At 27.3% G+C, this 19,572-nt stretch overlaps 1 protein-coding gene across 2 annotated transcripts; it reads left to right on the top strand.

Moving 5' to 3' along the window:
- Window positions 1-1,514: 1,514 nt before the first annotated feature.
- On the top strand, window positions 1,515-18,840 carry Mlt (tubulin folding cofactor E like protein mlt). 2 transcript variants are annotated; one of them, XM_074243155.1, is made up of 7 exons: window positions 1,515-1,876; window positions 1,949-1,983; window positions 15,064-16,140; window positions 16,238-16,407; window positions 16,517-16,625; window positions 16,692-16,796; window positions 17,084-18,840. In XM_074243155.1, exons 3-7 carry the CDS (start codon window positions 15,076-15,078, stop codon window positions 17,234-17,236), a joined length of 1,602 nt encoding a protein of 533 aa, XP_074099256.1. In that variant the 5' UTR covers window positions 1,515-1,876; window positions 1,949-1,983; window positions 15,064-15,075; the 3' UTR covers window positions 17,237-18,840. The 2 variants fall into 2 exon arrangements, with proteins under 2 accessions (XP_074099256.1, XP_074099249.1); XM_074243148.1 differs by lacking the exon at window positions 1,949-1,983.
- Window positions 18,841-19,572: the final 732 nt, after the last annotated feature.

Here is a 19,572-nt window from a genome sequence, read left to right as displayed (position 1 = left end):
GATTTAAGCTCTTTAGTAATTTCATTAAAATTAATTGTTAATTAAAAGTTTCCGTGTAGAAAAAAAAATCGTCTTAAAATTGTCGTTTGTTTAAGATCTTAAACGTGACACAAACCAAAACTATTTTAAGACTTTTAAGACGCCAAAAAAAAAAAATTCCGAGAACAGATTTTTGAAATTTGGTTCTCGAATTTGGTATGAAAATAAGACGATGTCACAGCGACAGCTCTGGAAAATTATTATAGAGAGTCTTAAAATAGTCTTGAAATAATCTAAAAATCGTCTTAAAAAAATCTTAAAATAGTCTTAAACAATCTTAAAATAGTCTCAAAAAAATTTTTAAATAGTCTTGAAAAAGTTTTAAAAAATTTTTTCAAGACTATTTTAAGATGAGCTAACAACGACAGAGTCCCGGTACATTAAAACGGAGCGTCTTAAAAAAGTCTTAAAATTGTCCGATAATAAGTTTTCAAAAATTTCAAATTCAATTTAAAAAGAGCGTACTCAAAAATGTAGCGGTCAGAAAGTCGTAAAATGGTCTAAAAATTAATTTTTAAAATGGGCTTAATGATAAATTAGGAGACATTTCTTCTTTGACATCCTGAGTAGAAGTTACAAAAAAATCCTGAGGATTAATTATCTAATTCGTTTATCAAATGTCAAAAATTCTCCGATGTCTTTTATTTTCCCTATAAACAACTCGTGAGTTAATTATTACTAAAAAAAAATAATAAAAAGTTTATGAAGTATGTGCTAAAAATATCTTCATCTTCTAAGGATTGCGCAGTTGTAAGTTTCAAGAAAAATGTCTTCTCATTTATCACCAATCAAGATTATAACGATTAAAAAAACTAACAAACAGATATCATAAAAAATGATTAACAATTAGAAAGGATTTTTTGTTTTACATCCAGCTTTCTCGCTTTAATTTATATTAACCTGTTTTAGTATTAATATTAAAACTTTCACATGCTCAATTAATCACGATTAAAATTATCCTTTCTCAACAATTATTGCAACTATTTAATCCACTTTTAAATTATAATTTTTTCACTGCATCACTTATAATTTATTTAAATAAATAATACTTCTCTTATTTCCCTGAAACAAATTACATCATAAAATAAACGATCAAAAATAATTAAATTACATATAATACAAGTAAATCTTACACATTTCCGTAATATTTAATTCAGCGTTACATCATTATTAATGGTCTCTATTAATCTCGGTAAATTATTTCCTCATTTTTTTTTTTTTTTTTTTTTGTTAATGTTATCTTCATCTTTATGATCTTTTTTCAGTCATTTATCACCATTTTTTTTTTTCTTTCTTCATACACATAAATATATATTTTTTAAAAAGAAACAACAGTCGGTAAAGATGGAAGTGATAGAATTATACGTCATCTACAAACTATACCACCTCCATTTTCTCTCTATCAATGTGAATGTTTCGTTACACTCGTAATAAAACCATCAGTTCAACTCAGCTGTTTCTGTTTACTAAACAAAGCGTCAGTTGAACGGTGGACGGCAAACTAAACGTTATATTTTGTTCGTAACTCCGTTTTATTTATAATTATATTACAACATTATACTGTCATTTATTTTTTAAAAATCTAAACTACTTTTTTTTTAAACTCTAACTTATAAAGTGTTCGCTTTTTTATCAAGAAGTAATAAAAATAGCGAATGTCAACTTGTGACGTTAAATAGATAACTAAATACATTTATTACGCGCTTTTGTTTTCAATTAGCGAGTAAAAAAATTAATAATAAAATATATAATAATTTTTAACAACAAGTATCAAGTATACGAATGTGTCCTGTGGATTTTGAGTAACCTCGAGGAATTTTTAAAAACGCAACAAACAGTGAGTATCATATACCTCAATTTAATATTAAGTTTTTATGTTTTTTTTTTTTTTTTTTTTTTTTTTTTTAAGGTGAAGTGGACTTTTAAAATCCTTGACCCGTCAAGGTAATTGAAACAAATGTATAAAAATATTAGAGGTTTTCTTAATAGAAGAGAAGGTTTGTCTGTCTTGTTCTATGAAGTAAGGAATCGATTCTCGAATATCGTTGAAATTCTGGCTCGATAGAGGGTAGTTCTTTGTTTGCTGTCATCAAAAATTATCATGATAAAAAAAAAATGAGTATTTTTTATTATTGTGATAGCATAAATCCAGCGTGATTATTTTTCTGGTGTTTGTATTATTGCAATTGTCATGGTACTGAGTTGAAATGTGTTTTTTACCATCTTTATCATTATCATTATTATTATAAATATCTGAACGCGTTAAATCGTAGTTTTGCACGAGCGATTACCACACAAGTTCAGTGAAAAATATTGTTATGTAAGTTTATTTATGCTGGTGATGATTATGATGATTGGATTATTATTTATTATCATTATGGTGAATATTATATCGGGTCATGGGGGTATTACAGTATTGCATTACTGCATTGAGCGTTGATAAACGTGAGATCTTAACCCCGGGTATTGAAATTCAATCTAGCCTTTCTATTTATATAATTATTTAATGACAACATTAGCAATTTGTTTGGATTGATCTTTTGATATAAAAGTTATGATAATTACATGATGAATTAATCCTCTGATTTTATTTCTTTGAAATAAACGCGGAATAAAACGCAACGCAATTTTCAAATTAATTTTATAATTAAAATAAAAGATACTAACATTTTTAAATTACTCTTTTAATTAAAGGAAAGTGTAGATATTTATTTATTTTTAAATATTTTTAATAGACAGGAAATATTTTTTTAATCACTTAGCTACAAATAAAAACCAATATTGTTTTTAATTATCTTTAATTAAAATAAAACATTTACGTCTATGGAAAAGATAATTTTGTTGAAAAAATAGTCAATATTTTTTTTATTAACAGAAAATGTTTGTTATTATTAAAAGACAGTATTTACTTACACGCTTCTAACCGATAATGGGTCTCTTGATTAAATAAATTATGATAATTTTCAAATGAATCTTCAATGAAAAGACAATATTTTGACTCTTTAAATTTATTCAGTGTTTAAAAAAGAATATTAATTTTTATTAATTTAATCTTTTCAATAGAAAAATTTTATAATGTTTTTTTAAGTTTTAAAATAATAAATTTTAATTTTTTCATTAATTATCAGAATTTTTAACAAAGCTAAATGTTAATATTTTTAATATTATTTTTTTAGAAGAAATTAATTGTTTAAATGTACAAAGAAATTCATTATTTTATTTTCAATTGAAGCATTTTAAAGCTAAATAAATTTACAAAAATGATAAAAAAATTAAAACAGCGAAATTTTTTTAATTTATTATTAACAGAGCTATTAACATGAATTAATTTGCTATATTTATTCCGTCACGCATTTTGAAAATTTATTATTTGTAAAGAGAGATTTGTTGTCAGTAGAGCAGCAGTTGTACTTGTTTGTTGTAATAATAAAATGAAAGTAATGAATTACGCCATTTATTCCTTTCTACTTCGCGTCAAATAGTTTCGATAAATAAATAATTATTTTAATTTTTTATTAGGCAATGCTTCGCGGTTTATTGTTCATAAATTTATACTGAAAAGTAATTGTTCTTAAACTTAAATTATAAAATTATAATTGTTATTATCTTAATATTTTTTTGCATGTTGTTGGAAAGTGAGGGTATTTTAAATAAAAAATGTAATGCATAAATACCGGGCGGGCTTACTCAACGAGGACTTTAATAATTATTGAGGATACGAATTAATATAAATTTATACGATTTGCGATATGTACGATGCATCAAGGATCAGTCGGCGTGACGGAGGACTACCAAGGCCAATGGAGCATTGGCTTTCTTATAACAACACCCGTATCATATATATTATATTATATCTATCGTTTCATTTTATTCTCGTGTGTGATACACATTTATTTCGAAAGCGCGCACTTAAATTACTATTGCTCGCTACGGTTATTCAGATGCAAGCACATATGAAAGCGAGAGTCAAGAACAATATAAGAACGAATAAACAAAAAAAAAAGAGGCCATTGTTCTGTTTATATATTTTGTATTATAGACTATTGCAAATTTTTTTTTTTAATTGTAAGCAAAAAAGTTTCATTGATCTTATCGATTGCAAATTTGAAATATTTCTTCATAAACTAATTATAATAATAATTAAGAAATTAAAAAAAATTCTAGAATATTATTTTTCGAAAAATTTAATATTTAATTTTTGAACTTGTGTTTTTTATAGAAAATCTTATTTTAATTAAAAAATATTTTGATTAAAAGTAAATTGAATTATTAACAAAATTTTGTATGAAAATTTCAAAAAATCATTTTTTAAATTTAATGATAAATTTGTGTTTTAAATTAGTAATCTTTGTCAAAATAAATTTTTTTAAATATTTTATGTTCCATAAAATTGTACTTTTAAAAATAATTCTAAGATATTATTTTCAAAAAATTTTATATTACATTTTTTAACTTTTGTATTTCATAGAAAAATTTTTTTGGATTTGATTTTGTTTTCAACTGCGGAAATATTTCAATTAAAATAAAGTTCTTAAATTTAAAAAAAAAAAAAAAAAAAAAAAGGTAAAAACTTAAAAAAAATTTTTTTCAAAATTGACACTAAATTTTTAAATAATAGCAAAAATTGAATAGAAGATAAATTGCAAATTATATATCCGGGTACAAGTAGTCTCTTTTTAATCTTAACTCCAAGATATTCCTCAACGTCTTTGTGCACTATCTCTACAAATATACATATACGGTTTTACCACATATACATATGATCTATTACTTCAATACACTGCAATTCTGGTGTATGTGCATGTTGATTTCTCAGGTTCATCCGGAATAAAATGAGCAAAATATAGAGAGGTAGCGGTAAAATTAAGTATCGGTGTGTCGGTAATATAAATTGAACAAAGGAATATACATACATACGTAAAATAATACATATATATAATAAGTAATGTAAAGAGAGAAAGATAATCTATAACCTTGGAAATGAGTAACTCGAATGTTTGTCCGCGACCGATGGCAATATTGTGCGCAGTAAACTCTTATTCCGTATGACCATACATCACACGTTTTCAGCCGTACAATTCAACTTTTTGTCTTACTTATTTTTTTGTTATCGACAGTCATTATAAAAAAAAAAAAAAAAAAAAAAAAAAAAAATCCAACAAACGCTCGTTAAAAATAAATTTATTGCTCTTTGGTCATTAAGCAATTCGGAAGATTGTAATCATGAAGATTGAAAAACTCAAAATTTTACGCATTTAACATTCATTAAAAAATTTGAAAAATTCAAATATGACCTTATTAAAATAATCATATTTAATAATTACATTCAAAATTAATTTTCAAAATTTAAATACTTCTATTTTATTTTTTATTGAAAAATAAATTTCTTGTTCAATTAATAAGAAGTTCAAAAATTACATGCTTCAATGTAATATAAGAATTTTTGCAGAGAATAATAAGAAGGTGAAATTTAAATTAAATTTTTAAACATAAAATTTATAAAAAAAATTTGAATTTCGCTTTAATGCTTTTTTATAAAAATATTTAACTAAAATCTAGACATTTATAATTTTTTAACTTAAAATTTTTCATGATAAAATTAAAAAAATTTTTTTTTAATGAAATAATTACCTTTATACTAAAATTCACGGATAAAGCCCTACTATTTTGTATAATCAATGAAATCAGATTAATTTATCGAGTCGTTTGAGCTTAATCATAATAATATCCGTGTATTTGAACTTTGAGCCAATTGCCATCCACGTAAACTATTTTCAATTGAATTTTTTCTATAATTGTCTCTAATATACACTTCAGTGATAAAAAGTTTATGAAGTAATTTTTTTTTTTATTACCTAATGCTTTTTCCGCGGTACTATTGCAACACAATACAAACAGAAATGATTTAAACAAAGCGTGGAAAAACGCATAAAGTACAAAAGTTATTTGGCAACTAGGTCACTAAATAACTTGCGTCGTATTCTAAATAGAGTAACACGCATATTAGATTTTATCTGAAGAGTAAAATGTAAATAGGTCACTGTCTCCAGTTCTATTAAGACCTCGCGAGCGACCTTGGTGGTTTTAGCTATTTATACAGTTAAGTTACAGTATATATACAATATTATTTTAGTAATCCGTAAAATGTAGGTCGCTTGAATGCTTTAAAATGAAATTAGGATAAAAATGACTTTACAAAGTGGATATTAAATAACTGGCAATTAATTCAGTTTAAATTATTACATCAAGCCTTTGGTGTTCAGTTGAGATCTCATTCGGGTGTAGTAGGGCACATTGCTCTACCACAAGAGTGATTGGACCGGTTGAATTGGAATTGCACAGGCTAACGTTGGCTCTACTCGGGTATCTCGACCTTTGAGATCCAAGATCCAAGCTAGCAATAGCATGCAAGCAACCGTGCAACCAACGAGTAGTTGCAATTAGACTTGAAGGCTTCTCTATTCCATCCTATCTATCCGTCAAGACTTGACTTAACTTGTTGTGTTTAGTTGTGCTGGCGTTGATGATGTATGAGAGCGCAAACTCGCATCAGAAGGAGAATAGAAGCTCCCTGATATTCAAGTGACCTAGTCATGAGGATGAGAATTTTATTTTCGTATCTCGTAATGGAATTTTTTTATTGTTTTAATAATAATAATGATTATCATTGTTGTTATCGTATTTATTGTCATTTAGATACAAAATTACTTGGTTATTTTTAAACAGAGTTTATTAATTAACAAAAACTTTGAACACTAAGGGATAATTAAATTATGGGTAAATTTAATACTTTGATGCAATGTTTTATAGAGATATAAATAACTGACCGAATATTGGCTGAAACGTAGTTACGTTGAGGATATTAATGTTGTTTATTATCAAATTGGCTATTAATAAAGTAGAGCTAGTAGTTACTTTGTTTACTACCATTATTTTTTAGTCAAAACGAAACATTAATTAGAGCAACTGAAGTAATTATCAAAATAAGTAACTTTATAAAATTTTGAAAAAAGAAAACTGCTAATTCCTACTCAAAAAATTAACTGAGGTCGAGTAAAAACATCTTGAGCTAAAAAAACTTTGTTTTTACTCTTGAAGAAAAATTTTAGTCAATCAAGAAAAATTTATGACACTAAAAGCATGCGTCTAAAAATTTTTGATTTTTTTTTATTAATTAAATTATAACTAAAAAGATATTTATAAAAAATTGCACTTACAGTTTTTTACGTGACAATTTTTTTTTTATTTTTAAAGTGAAATTTTTTCAAAAAAAAAATTTTTTATAAATTTTAAATGTCGGCTATCTTCATTTTCACAAAAATTTTGGTAATTATTTACAAGTGGAGTTAAACCCATTTTGAGTCATAACTAAGTGAAAAATTAAAATTTTCAAATTTTTTTTGTTCTGCTTGTTTTTACGGCGGATTTATGATAAAAAATGTAACTTTTATCAATGATTCAAGAAATTGTTACATTTTTTCTATAAAAAATCTTAATAATAAAATAAAAATGAAATGTATGTAAAACTAATTTAATTTTGATGTGATTGGTCGAATATATCGTGAACATGAAATTATATGCAAAGTCAGGCGCGCGCAAATTAAATTTTAGTTTCTAGAAAAAATTATGATAAATCATATAATTTTATTACAAATGTTACGACGTGAAAAATCGATAATATTATTTATCTATTAAACCAAATAAAAAGTCTGAGATTTATAAAGCAAAAAAAAAGTTTTGAGAAAACGAGAGAAAAAGGAGTGAGTTTGAATACTCGGTAAAAAACAAAAATAATGATATGAGAAATAGAGACAAAAAGAAAAAAATAATGATAGAATTTAATTATCAGTTGTGTAGAGAAACAGGAGAAAGAGAAATGTCGGTTGCATGACAGCTAATTGCATAAGTGGGCATCGATAAATCTCCCTATGGCAGCGTGGAAAATTGCTGATATCCGTTTTATATTTCAAAGCTCGATAAAAATGAATAAACAGATAAACAAATAATTAAATAGATACAACAGTGATAGGAATAGAGAAGTGCATAATAAAAAATGTTGAGTTGAAAAATCGACCGGAAAAAACTAAAGTTTCGTCAATTGACAAGAGAAATAGAGGATATAGGTTGTAGGTTTAGATTCAACTTTATATTATATGTGCCCACACAACAGATCCAGGACTCGTATTTTATTCCCATGAACTTTACATTCGTCGGACACAAATTCACACATGCAAGAAATTAAAAGTCCAATCAACCGTAACATAACGCACCTGTCGTCAATTTGCCGATACAAATGTTAATAGCTAATTGACCGTTCCAATAATTCTATATACTTGCTACATGTCATCGGTTTTTTTATTATGCCACCCATAAAGTTTATTTTCGTTTTCAAGGGCCTTCTTTTTAATAAATTTATTTTTAATTTTTTAGACCCCGTAACTGAGTGAATTTATTTATAAGTAATTAAGTTGAAAAAACAAACCTTGAATTATCATGTTAGTGATTTTAAAATAAATTTTTTTTTTTATTATAAAGTATCTTAAGTCCCTCTTTATAATCGAGAAAAATGTAAATTTACATTATTTCTGGACACAAAAAACGAAAATGAAACGAAATTTTTTTTTTGTAGTAAAATTTAGAAAAATTAAAAAATATTCATCTTTGGTATTAAAAATAAATTCACTAGTTTCATAAAAAGCTGGCAATGATTACGTACTTAAATTATCTTGATTTGGTTGAATGACTCATTGAAAATGAATTAAAAGTAAAGTTATTCAACCGTAGCTAAAAACTTCTAAATGATGCTGTATGATTGCTAAAAAAAAACTAAATATTTTTAGAAAAAAAAAATGAAACTTATTGTATCGATTATGTAATTGTAGTTTTTGTTTTTAGATTAAAATTACAACTTATAATGACGTATTGAAATTTAAGAGTCAGTTATGAAAGTCTAGTTAATTTTTTTAGAAAATTGTTCAATAATAATAATAATAATAATAATAATAATAATAATAATAATAATAATAATAATAATAAATGGTGTGTACTTATGTACATACGTCAGAAGTTATATTTCTTTGGCATAAAATAAATAAATAAATAAGAAAAAAAATTTTTTTAAAAATGCAAAAGTGACCGAAAAAAAATATTAAAAACAATCAAAAAGGTTTTTTTTATAGTAAAAATTAATTTATACCGTAAAAATATAAAATCATTAATTATCATATGAATTTAATTCAATATGATTCAACTAATTTTAGGGTTGCAAAGTATCAATAGTTTATTATTGATAATTATAAAATATTTCAATTATTTATTTAAAATATATGTTTCTTGTAAAATAGTTCATTATTTATTATTTAACCTAGTGATAGTATCTTTTTAATTAATATTTTATCGAAAATAATATTAATTACATGATTTAAAAGACTTACAAATATTGTAGTCCAAAACTAGATTTTGTTTCCAAAAAATTCCGGAAAATTATTGAAGTGAATTATTACCTAGTTAAATAAAAACTAAAATATTTAATCGTCCATTTTTTAGAATTGATTATTAACATAAATACGGCTGCTCAATTTTAAAACACAGTAACTGCAAAATTTTTATACCTGATTTTTTTTAGTACAACTTTTAGACCTTTATTTCAAGTTTTTATTTTTAAATATTTATATTGAAGTATTTTCTACTGATAAATCAAACTTTCTATCAATTTGGCGCGCAAACTTTTTTTTAATTTTTAAAAGAAAAATTTTTAAAAATCTCAAAATTGTTTTGAAATTGGGCAGCTGAATAATATATTTCATATTAAATAATATTTCTATCAAATTTAAAAATAACGTTTCGTTGGATATTTTGCGAGTAGCCTGTGTATGAGTTAACTTGATCAGTAAAAGAAATCTAAATTTTTAATTATATTTGATGGGCAACTATCATGTCGTTTTTTTGGGACATAATTCGCGCGCAGCTCACAAATTTCACTCTCATCCAAACGCTCCAAAAGAAGTGTAATTTCAATAATAATAATAATGATAATAAAAATAATAAAGTTTTCTAAAATGTTCCCACATTAATTACAAAAGATAAACTCTGTCGATTAGTCTAAAAATGGTATCGTAAATTATTAAGTAAAAGTCTACAGCATACAATAAAAAGATTTATGTAGGAGAATTTTCGTTATTATTTGTATATATTATTTGAAAACGTGGACTCTTTATGACGATGTATACTTTCGCGTCACCCGATGCATTAAATGGCGCACAGCATGAACAAGAAGTCGCTGTCACGAATCTAATGTGCCTATAACTTGGATAGGAGCAATGTACGCCGGAGTTTTCTTTACTTAAAACTACAGAGCACAGGCTTCCCTCTATAGATGCATGTACCTAGTCATGCACACATACAACAAGACAGTACAAGGCTTATATTACTACATTGCATTAGCTTCTCTGCCATCCTATTCACCAATATATTCAGCTGCACAACTACTGCGCTCTAAATGCACATCGATATCTGCATCTACTGTACAACTACCGCGGTACTACTATTGCGGTTTTATTATACTATGCTACAAAGGATGACCATAAAAAACTACTACTATACTACTCAGGCCATAGTGTTGTATACATTATCATTTATAATAGTATACTACAGTAGTAAAGCAAAAGCAAAATGCCTGGAGAAAGTTAATTTCGCGTGGTATGGCCGTTGAACTGATTGCCCGACGTTACGTACAGACAGTTAAGTGTACGTGCATATCGAGAGGTGCAAGTCGCTAACTACCTTTACAGTATTCTCTGTATAATCTACGTGTGTGTACTACAAATACTATCGAGGTAAAAAAAAAAAAAAAAAAAAAACACTGGTTACTTTTTATCGATCGATAAAACAATGACCAGATTGTTAAAGCCAAGCGTAAGATTCAGCCAATTGTTTCCCTGTTTTTCTTTAAAATTTATACTATTATTTTATGGTAAACAATAAAAAACAATTATTTATTATTTTGTCAATAAATCACGCTTCTATTGTAATTTTTAGAAAATTATTGAACGTTGTTTATTTTTTATTTCAAAATTCCATTCGAAGGTTCGGAAAATCCAATAACGCCTCGATGGTTACATTGAAATATACATCGTACAATAATAACCTTCCAGTTTACAAAAGCACGGAAAAAATCTGTAGAAAAAAAGTAAATAATACTGTAATTTTTATGAACTAGCGCTTTACAGCATAGAAAAATAAAATGGTACCAATACGGTTCAAACTTTAATGTTTTAATTGTAAATGACTTGATAATTGACATTATAATGAAAAAATTAAAATTAAAATGATTCATTGAGCTTTTAAAAAAATATTACAATATTAAGAAATTCAATTGACGTCCGAAGAAATAAAATACATGGCAAAAAAAAAAATTGAAATTTTTCCAATGTTAACATGGGAATTTTTTCTTTATTAACATGATAGAAATATCCATGTGACAGGAAAAATTCATTTATCACTAAAATTTATGTAACTTAATTTAATAATTACAAATTTACATAACAATTTTCTCATTCGAGCAATTTCAGATAATTTAAAAGTAAAACAGTGATATACAATTGGTTTGTGATGAAAAAATTCGAGGAAATTTTTTTCAAATTTTGCTTTACATTTCGAAAAAATTCAAAATTCTTAAATTGCCATAAATTTTTCAAAAATTAATTTATCGGGACGTTTTTTTTTTTTCAAAATTTTTTTTATTAAATGTTCTTTTTGGGAAAAAATAGAAAAAAATTATTCAAACCTATCTTCATCGTTATTTTTTAGATTTTCTGAAAAAACTCCGAATTTCTCGATGATAAACATTTTTAATTTCTTTTTTCTTTCTTTTATATAAAATTTGGACATTTTCTACAAATATCCTGAAAATTTCAGAATGGTGTTTTTTCGATTTCTATTTTTTTTCAATTGAAAAAAAATTTTTTTTCATGTTATAAATGAACTTAAGTCATCCCTGATTAAGAAATCTAAGTTGAAATGATTTGAAATAATTTAAAAGCATCCGATTTAAATACTAAATAGATCTACAATTAACACAAAGGTAATTATTTCAAAAATCATCTTTCTGAATCAGAGAAAAATACTCATAACTAAAAGTCAAATTATAGAGCAACCTTTTATAAAATTAAAAATATTCTAACCAAGACATAAAAAAGAACTCGGCGTCAGTTGAATTAATAATAGCGTCTATAAACTTTTATATAAATTAACAACTAGTAGTTGCTTGATTTCGTCAAAGGAAACGCCTCGTCTGGCATTCAACGACCTGAGAAATTTCAGCGATGCTTTCCCCGGCTGCATAATTTTATCATGAAAACTTCTTTTAATCCTCTTATCTGAAATAAAAGGCCGCACCGCTGAAAAATAAAGACAAAGAATAAATAAAAAAAAAAAAATGTTACGTCTAAAGGAATTAAAGACACGTAAATAATAGGCAGCTTGCCAAACAGCGGAGATACAAATTTCGTTGGCGTAGCTAAACTAATCTGACGTAACTTGTGGATGTTTAAAAACGTACGTCGAACTCTGGTTTTATTTTGAAATTAAGTAATTTAACCACATGTTATTTTGTCTATTTCTGGTTTCTGGTTAGGCGTTGTACTACTCAACGAAGCGATGGATCGCGCACTTGAGTCTTGACTCCACTTCAAAGATACAATATTAAATAGTGGGTTAATGAATAACACAAGACGCAAAACGTCAGATGTAATGCTTGTAATGAGAACAAAGAGATGTTAAAATATGTGTATATTTATATTTTTAATTAAATATAAAAAAAAAACCCGAGGAATTTTAAAATCGATATGTAACCTTGAGGGTACGCAAAAGGATCGTGACCTCCCGACCACATTGTTTACAATCCTATACCGGGTACCCACGATTTATTCCCACCCTCAATTTACTCTACAATAACGGCAAACTAACATTTTGCTTTAAAACTACAATTTTTTTGCTTCAATTTTTTTTTCCTTTTTTTTTTTTTTTTTTTATTTATTATTAATAATAAACTAATCTTACTTTGTTAAATTGATCCAAGCGTGCCTGAGTCATATTTCCATTATGTTAGAGAAGAAATAAATCCTGACTTTTAACGGCAATCATTTAAGCTAAAATGGCCAATAATTAATTAGTACGATAAATAACAACAAATTTTAATAAAAAAAAAAAAAAAAAAGATTCTTATTAATCATTAATCATAAGCGATAAACGGTTATGAAATTATTGAGCATTCACTGGCTGAATGACAAAGTTCGTTTATTTGAAACCAGAACTAACCGGTTGGGATTTTCCTAGGCTGACGATGTGCAATTTTTAATGCGCGTGTGTGTGTGTGTGTGTGTGTGTGTGTGTGTGTTACATTAGAAGTTGGGATGTGTTGGAGTTTTCTTATGTCGCGTGGGCGCGAAAGCCAACTGAGACCACTCACACGTGCTACACTAGCAAGAATAACATAGAAATATTGAATATATTCTTCACATGTGAGAGTGAGGATTCCTTTGTATTACATACAATATTGTACACTGCATAGTCTGTTCATCGGTCTTATATGTGTTGAAATGGATAGAATAGCTGTGGAATAATGAGTGTGTAGTAGTTGAATAGTCTTTGGATGTAGTATGGAGTATTTTAGCACAGCTAGATTAGTGCACGTTGAGAATAAGCTCGAGGGAATTGCAGTACCGGTTTCTAACTGAAAAAAAAAGACAATGCTCCGACCTTAGCCAATATGGTCAGACAAGATTCTGTATCTCTTTCATCTCGTTCTTTCTTTATATACTTAATGTCTCCAATGTTGTTGCCCTCGACGTTTTGCCATTTTGTTTTGTTTTATTTACCGTTTTTGATACTTTTAACAATTTATTTATTTATCCTTCAATTTTTAGACAAGGGCATTTCCTTTGTTGATAATTGATTTCTTCACTTTGAAATTTTTTTAGATCATGTCTGCTTTGAAAATTCTGTTTCTTTTTTCTTTGTTTTCAAATACTTGGATAAAATTTAATTGGATATTTCTCAAATAATTTCAAAAATTATTTTGTAAAGAAAGAAAGTTTTTACTTTGTCAGTAGTTTTTCTTCATATGAATCAAGAGTCGCCATTTTTTAATCAGTTGTCCGCCATCTTGTCAATAGTTGAAATTTCTCTAATTTTTGCAATAACTGCACAGAAAGAAAAATTTATTGACTGAAGAAAAAAATTCTTGGCTAAGTAATAGACTTTTAATTCTTATACTTATTATAAAATTCTTAAAATCTAGAAATTTTTATCAAAGATGAAATTATAGAATTTTCAAATTGATACACAAAAAGAAAAATTTCTTGGCTTAAGTAAAAATTTTTCTTGAAATTCTATTCTTGGTCAAAGTAATTTTTTTTTAATTCAAATTACCACAAATACTTAATACAATAAATTTTTATATTTGATCAAGATTTTTAGACATTTTAGGGAAGCAGCGCCACCTAATTCAGCTTAGAAAAAAATTTTCTTACCTTGAGAAAATTTTTCTTTTGAATATTTGATGCCTATTTTAAATTATTTTAGCGTGCAATTATACATATTGAATGAAAAAAAAAATGATTCAATATTCTTTAATCTTTCCATTTGAAATGTTAATCAATAAAAATATTAATGAACATTTACTTCTATCAAGAACTACATTTTTTGGAGCAAGAAGCTAAATTTTTTCAAAACAAGAAGATTTTCTTGACTTAAATAAATTTTCTTGGATCAAGATGCGTATTTTTTAAATCAAGAAGATTAATTTTCTTGGAATGGAAGTGAAATTTCTTGTCAAAAAAAAATTTTTTTTCGCTTAAGAAATAATTACAAAGAAAAATATTTTTTTTGCTCAAATGAACCTTTTTTTTTGCGTGTTTCATTTATCTAATTAATAAATAGTTTTTAATAAAAATTTGATACAATATGTATTTAAATGCAATTTGTATGAAAATATTTTAATGAAATAATTTTTTTATTTTTCAGAATGCTCTAAAGATGCCATCGCTCCTAGAGGCTCTGGAGTTGAAGTATGGGAGCACGGCTGGAGATTGCTCTGAATGTAGCTTAACAGATGAAGAAACTGAATTATCAGGATCACCAAAAAATGCAGCACTGTCTGTCAGTATATTTATCCCAAAAAAATCACCACGTCATACAGTTCCAGCCTTACTAGTATTACAAGATTGTGATATTGAGTGCGCTGGTAATGACGCCGAAAAATTACGTAACAAGTGTAAAAATGTCGAAGAGTTGGATTTGGCACAAAACAAATTGTCTCAGTGGGATGAAGTTTTTGGTATTCTAGAGCACATGCCAAAAATAAAATTTGTTAATTTGAGTTTTAATAGCTTAGCCGAGGCATTGGAAGTTAAACACGCCAGATATGAGTCATTGCGTAATCTTGTGCTCAATGGCACGCGAATTTCATGGGCAACTGTTCAGGATCTAGTTAGACTGCTGCTTAATTTGGAAGAATTACATTTGTCGCTAAATGAATTTAAGACTGTTGATTTAGATCACCGTAAGCCTGAGAATATCAATAAATCTCTGAAGAAATTACATTTTACAGGTAATCCCGTTGAAAGTTGGTCGGAAATCTGTAAACTTGGTTACTCATTTTCGAATCTTGAGAGCCTTGTTCTTGCCGAGTGTCCTATTAGATCTCTTGCGCTTGCCGAAGAAAATCGCAATTACGATGAGAGAAGTTCTCCGTGTCAAGCGATTCCGACTTTTGTCGAGCAGTCCAAGGAGGAAGATGAAAACGAAAATGTCCCTTCAGAATTCATGATGGTCCAAGAAATAGAGCTTCAAGAAAATGGCGAGGGGAGGGTGAAAACTATGCCTGAAAAAATATTTGGAAAAGAAAACTGCACTGCCTACAACAGAAGCGAGAGTGAGTGCGAAAGTGGTAACAAAATTCCATCCTCGCACGATCCATTCAGAATGTTAAGATTTCTCAACGTCAACGGCACATTATTGTCAACTTGGGATGACGTCGAGAGACTTGCCCGGTTTCCTGCTCTCAAATCTCTGAGGATGCAAGGCTGTCCACTCTTTGAGGTAATCATATCTTAATTTTCTTAATTTCCTAAAAATTGAAAGTTCAATAATGAGAATATAATTTAAATGAAGTAAATTATTTTATTTTTATTTACAGAGTCCTCGAGAGTACACCGAGCACGAGAGAAGGCAGCTGCTGATAGCAAGACTTCCAAACGTAGAAACGCTCAATGGCGGCGGGGTTATATCTTCGCAGGAACGCGAGGACGCTGAGCGAGCATTTATTCGGTATTATATGGACAAACCGGAAGCGGATAGGCCTGAAAGGTTTTTATCAATTGTCATTACTTAAAACGGAGGACATGGCGGCGTTTCATGATTAGTAATTAATGGGTGTTTTTTTTTTTTTTTTTTTTTTTAATTTAATTGTTTCAAGGTACGCTGAGCTTGTTGGCATTCATGGAAAATTAGATCCGCTGGTCAGTGTTGACCTCACGCCAGAAAAACGTGTCAAAGTAAAGTTTACCTATGGTGATCTCGTTGAGGTAAATTGTTTGATTTATTTAGGATAATTAACTTTACAAGAAATCTAATTATATTAAATGTTTCAGGTGCGGTGTGTTGATGTCTATAGAACTGTTTTTGAGCTAAAAACAAAATTAGAGTCGATGGTTAAAATTCCTGCCAATAGAATGAGACTTTTTTACGTTGACCAGGTGAAATTTATTCTAGATTAATAATTATAAAGCTCAATTTTGTTTTTCATTATTTATTTTAATAATGAAAAAAAAAAAAAAAAAAAAATTGAGCTTGAGCAAAATCCTCACAATTTAACTGCTGATGGTTTAAGTAATTAAAAATCTATAAATGCATAAAAAACTAGAATATTTATGGTTTAATTAAAGTTATTACTTGTTTATTTTTGGATGTTTTTACTGACCAAAGTAATCAATCAGAATTGAAATTTAAAAACCGATAAATAATTATATAATTTAATTACTAGGTAATGAAAACTCAGTACGGCCCAGAGGAAATGCTATACCCCAATAAACAGCTGTACCGATACAACATTAGAAATGGAGATGAAATAATTATAGACAGCAAGCTGAACCGCTTTGTGTCCTCATCTTCAAGCACATCCTCTATACGATCTTAAGATGAATAAAAAAAATAAACCAACAGCTGGATAAACTCAACTAAAATGTTCTGTCGTAATGAACATTACTTTTATCAACTGCTGCGATTGCGATCGTACTTGCTGTGAAAAGCATAGCCGTTATTCTCTCTAGTGGATGTTTCGGAGCTCGACGATGATATAACCAGATGATGATAATGACGATTATGACAACGGTGATAGCGATAATAAAAATTGTCAAAGCCAATAGTTTAGGACTGTAGAAATTGTCAAGTGTTACGTTGGCTTTCGTATTTGTTACTCTGATATCGTTGCTCGTTTATTAATGAAAATCGCATCAGCCCTATATAAATATAAATATAAATATAAATACTATATATATATATATATATATATATATATATATATATATATATATATATATATATATATATATATATATTATACATAACATAATAATAATATAATAACTGATAAAAGTTTCACTCGTGTAAGAAACAAAAGATTTTGTTGAACCTGTTCTCGAGTTTAGAATCATTGTAACATTAATATTTAATATAATAGTATAATAACATGATAGTATTCTAATTCTCGACTGTCAATATATTATCATATTGATTAATCAAAGTATATAAAACTATTTTTGTATAATAACGATAAAAGCCATCCCACTAGACGTTATCACTCTAATTATAATCGAGAATTGGCTATCATTTTATAAACTCGAGAGAGCTGAAGAAAAAAAAAATTAATAATTTGTCTATCAATGTGTTAACGTTTCTTTTTAACTGTGGAATTGCAACCAGTTTATACCAATACATCATTGTAATTATAATCTGTTGCGTGTCCACGTGATTCCACTGGCTGTGACAAGTTTATTTAGTCAAATTGATTATAATAATCGCCGCCGCCAACAACGAATGTAATAACGTTTCATTATTGTTATTATTTTATATTTTTATTTTATTTAAAATCGATCAGTGTCGTAGGTCGTCTGGATATTACTCATATAAAAAGAAGTGTTTTTAAACCGTTGTGTTCATTTAATTAAATTGCTTTTACGTGTTCCAACACCAGGTACTGCCAACAAATTAATAACAGAAAATTAATATTAAAATAAAAATGAATAAAACATTTTTATAAAACAAAAAAGCTATCACAATTCAAACAAAGAAAGCGGTTTTATGTTTTAATAAAATCTATCAAGACAATAGACTTTTATTGTAAATACCAACGTGTAAAATCACTACTTTTTGTGCCTGTCTCATTATTATTCAGACGCACCGCAACACTGCCCTGTAAATATAGTCGTCAGCCAATTTTATTTCTTTTTTCAACTGAGCACAATGCAACAAAAGTTAACAGAGATTTTTTTTTTTTAACTCGGAAGCAATCATATTCAAAATTTTAAATTTAATTTTCTACTAATCTTTCATGGGCTACTTGATGGATTATCTACGTAAATAATATGATTATTAAATAGAAAGTAAAAGAAGATAAGTATGGTGGTTTGAAGAAATAAAAGACGAGAAGCCTTGCTTCCACGTCTAGTGTTGCAAAATTATTGGATGAATTAAACCGTTTTTTTTTTTTTTTTTTTTTGTGCTGGCGCAAATATGTACGTACTAACAGATTAATAATTTGTAAGAAGAAATATATAACCTTATACAATAATAATTATAATTATTGTCATTGTTATTATTTTATAAATCACTATTTTTTATGTTAATTTAAATTTTAGCGCTATTTTATAAACAATTATTAAAATCAATATTTTTAAATTTATATTTGAACAATTTGATATTTTTTAATAAATATTTAATAATGTTAAGCATTATTTACCTCGAAGAAATAATAAATATTAAAAATACAAATATTGATTTTAAAAATTGTTAAAGTAAGTAGGACTAAAAAATAAATGATCATAAAAACTGGTAATAGTATTATAATTATTATAATTTTAATAAATATTCAGGGCATCCAGGTGTACTGAAGTGAACGGTTGTTCTCTTACGTAATAGACGTATGTTGTCACATAGGCGATAGTTTAGAGTACGGTATAACATTATCATCACCCCTTGAAAAATACCACGAGCTACGAGCTGCGAGGGTAAGTATATCCGGATCGATTGTCAAGCTTCATCCACTGGCGCCACATTCGAGCTCACGGCTGATAAAATGTCCAATATAGAACAACGTCGTGTTGGTTTAGCTTGCGCGTCGATTCCATGACCAACCACCCTACGCTCATTCTATATACACATACATTTTTATATATATATCTACAAAAATCTACATATATCTATGTACATGCTTTACTACACCCTCGCTTTACTTTTTTCAGTCGCGTACGAGCA

Source organism: Cotesia typhae, unplaced genomic scaffold (genome assembly GCF_013202065.1).
Source record: "Cotesia typhae breed Kobodo isofemale line unplaced genomic scaffold, CoteBio_Ctyphae contig_11, whole genome shotgun sequence".
Taxonomy (NCBI): Eukaryota; Metazoa; Arthropoda; class Insecta; order Hymenoptera; family Braconidae; genus Cotesia; species Cotesia typhae.
Note: the sequence above shows the minus strand (reverse complement) of the source record. Positions and strands in the feature narration are given on the sequence as shown.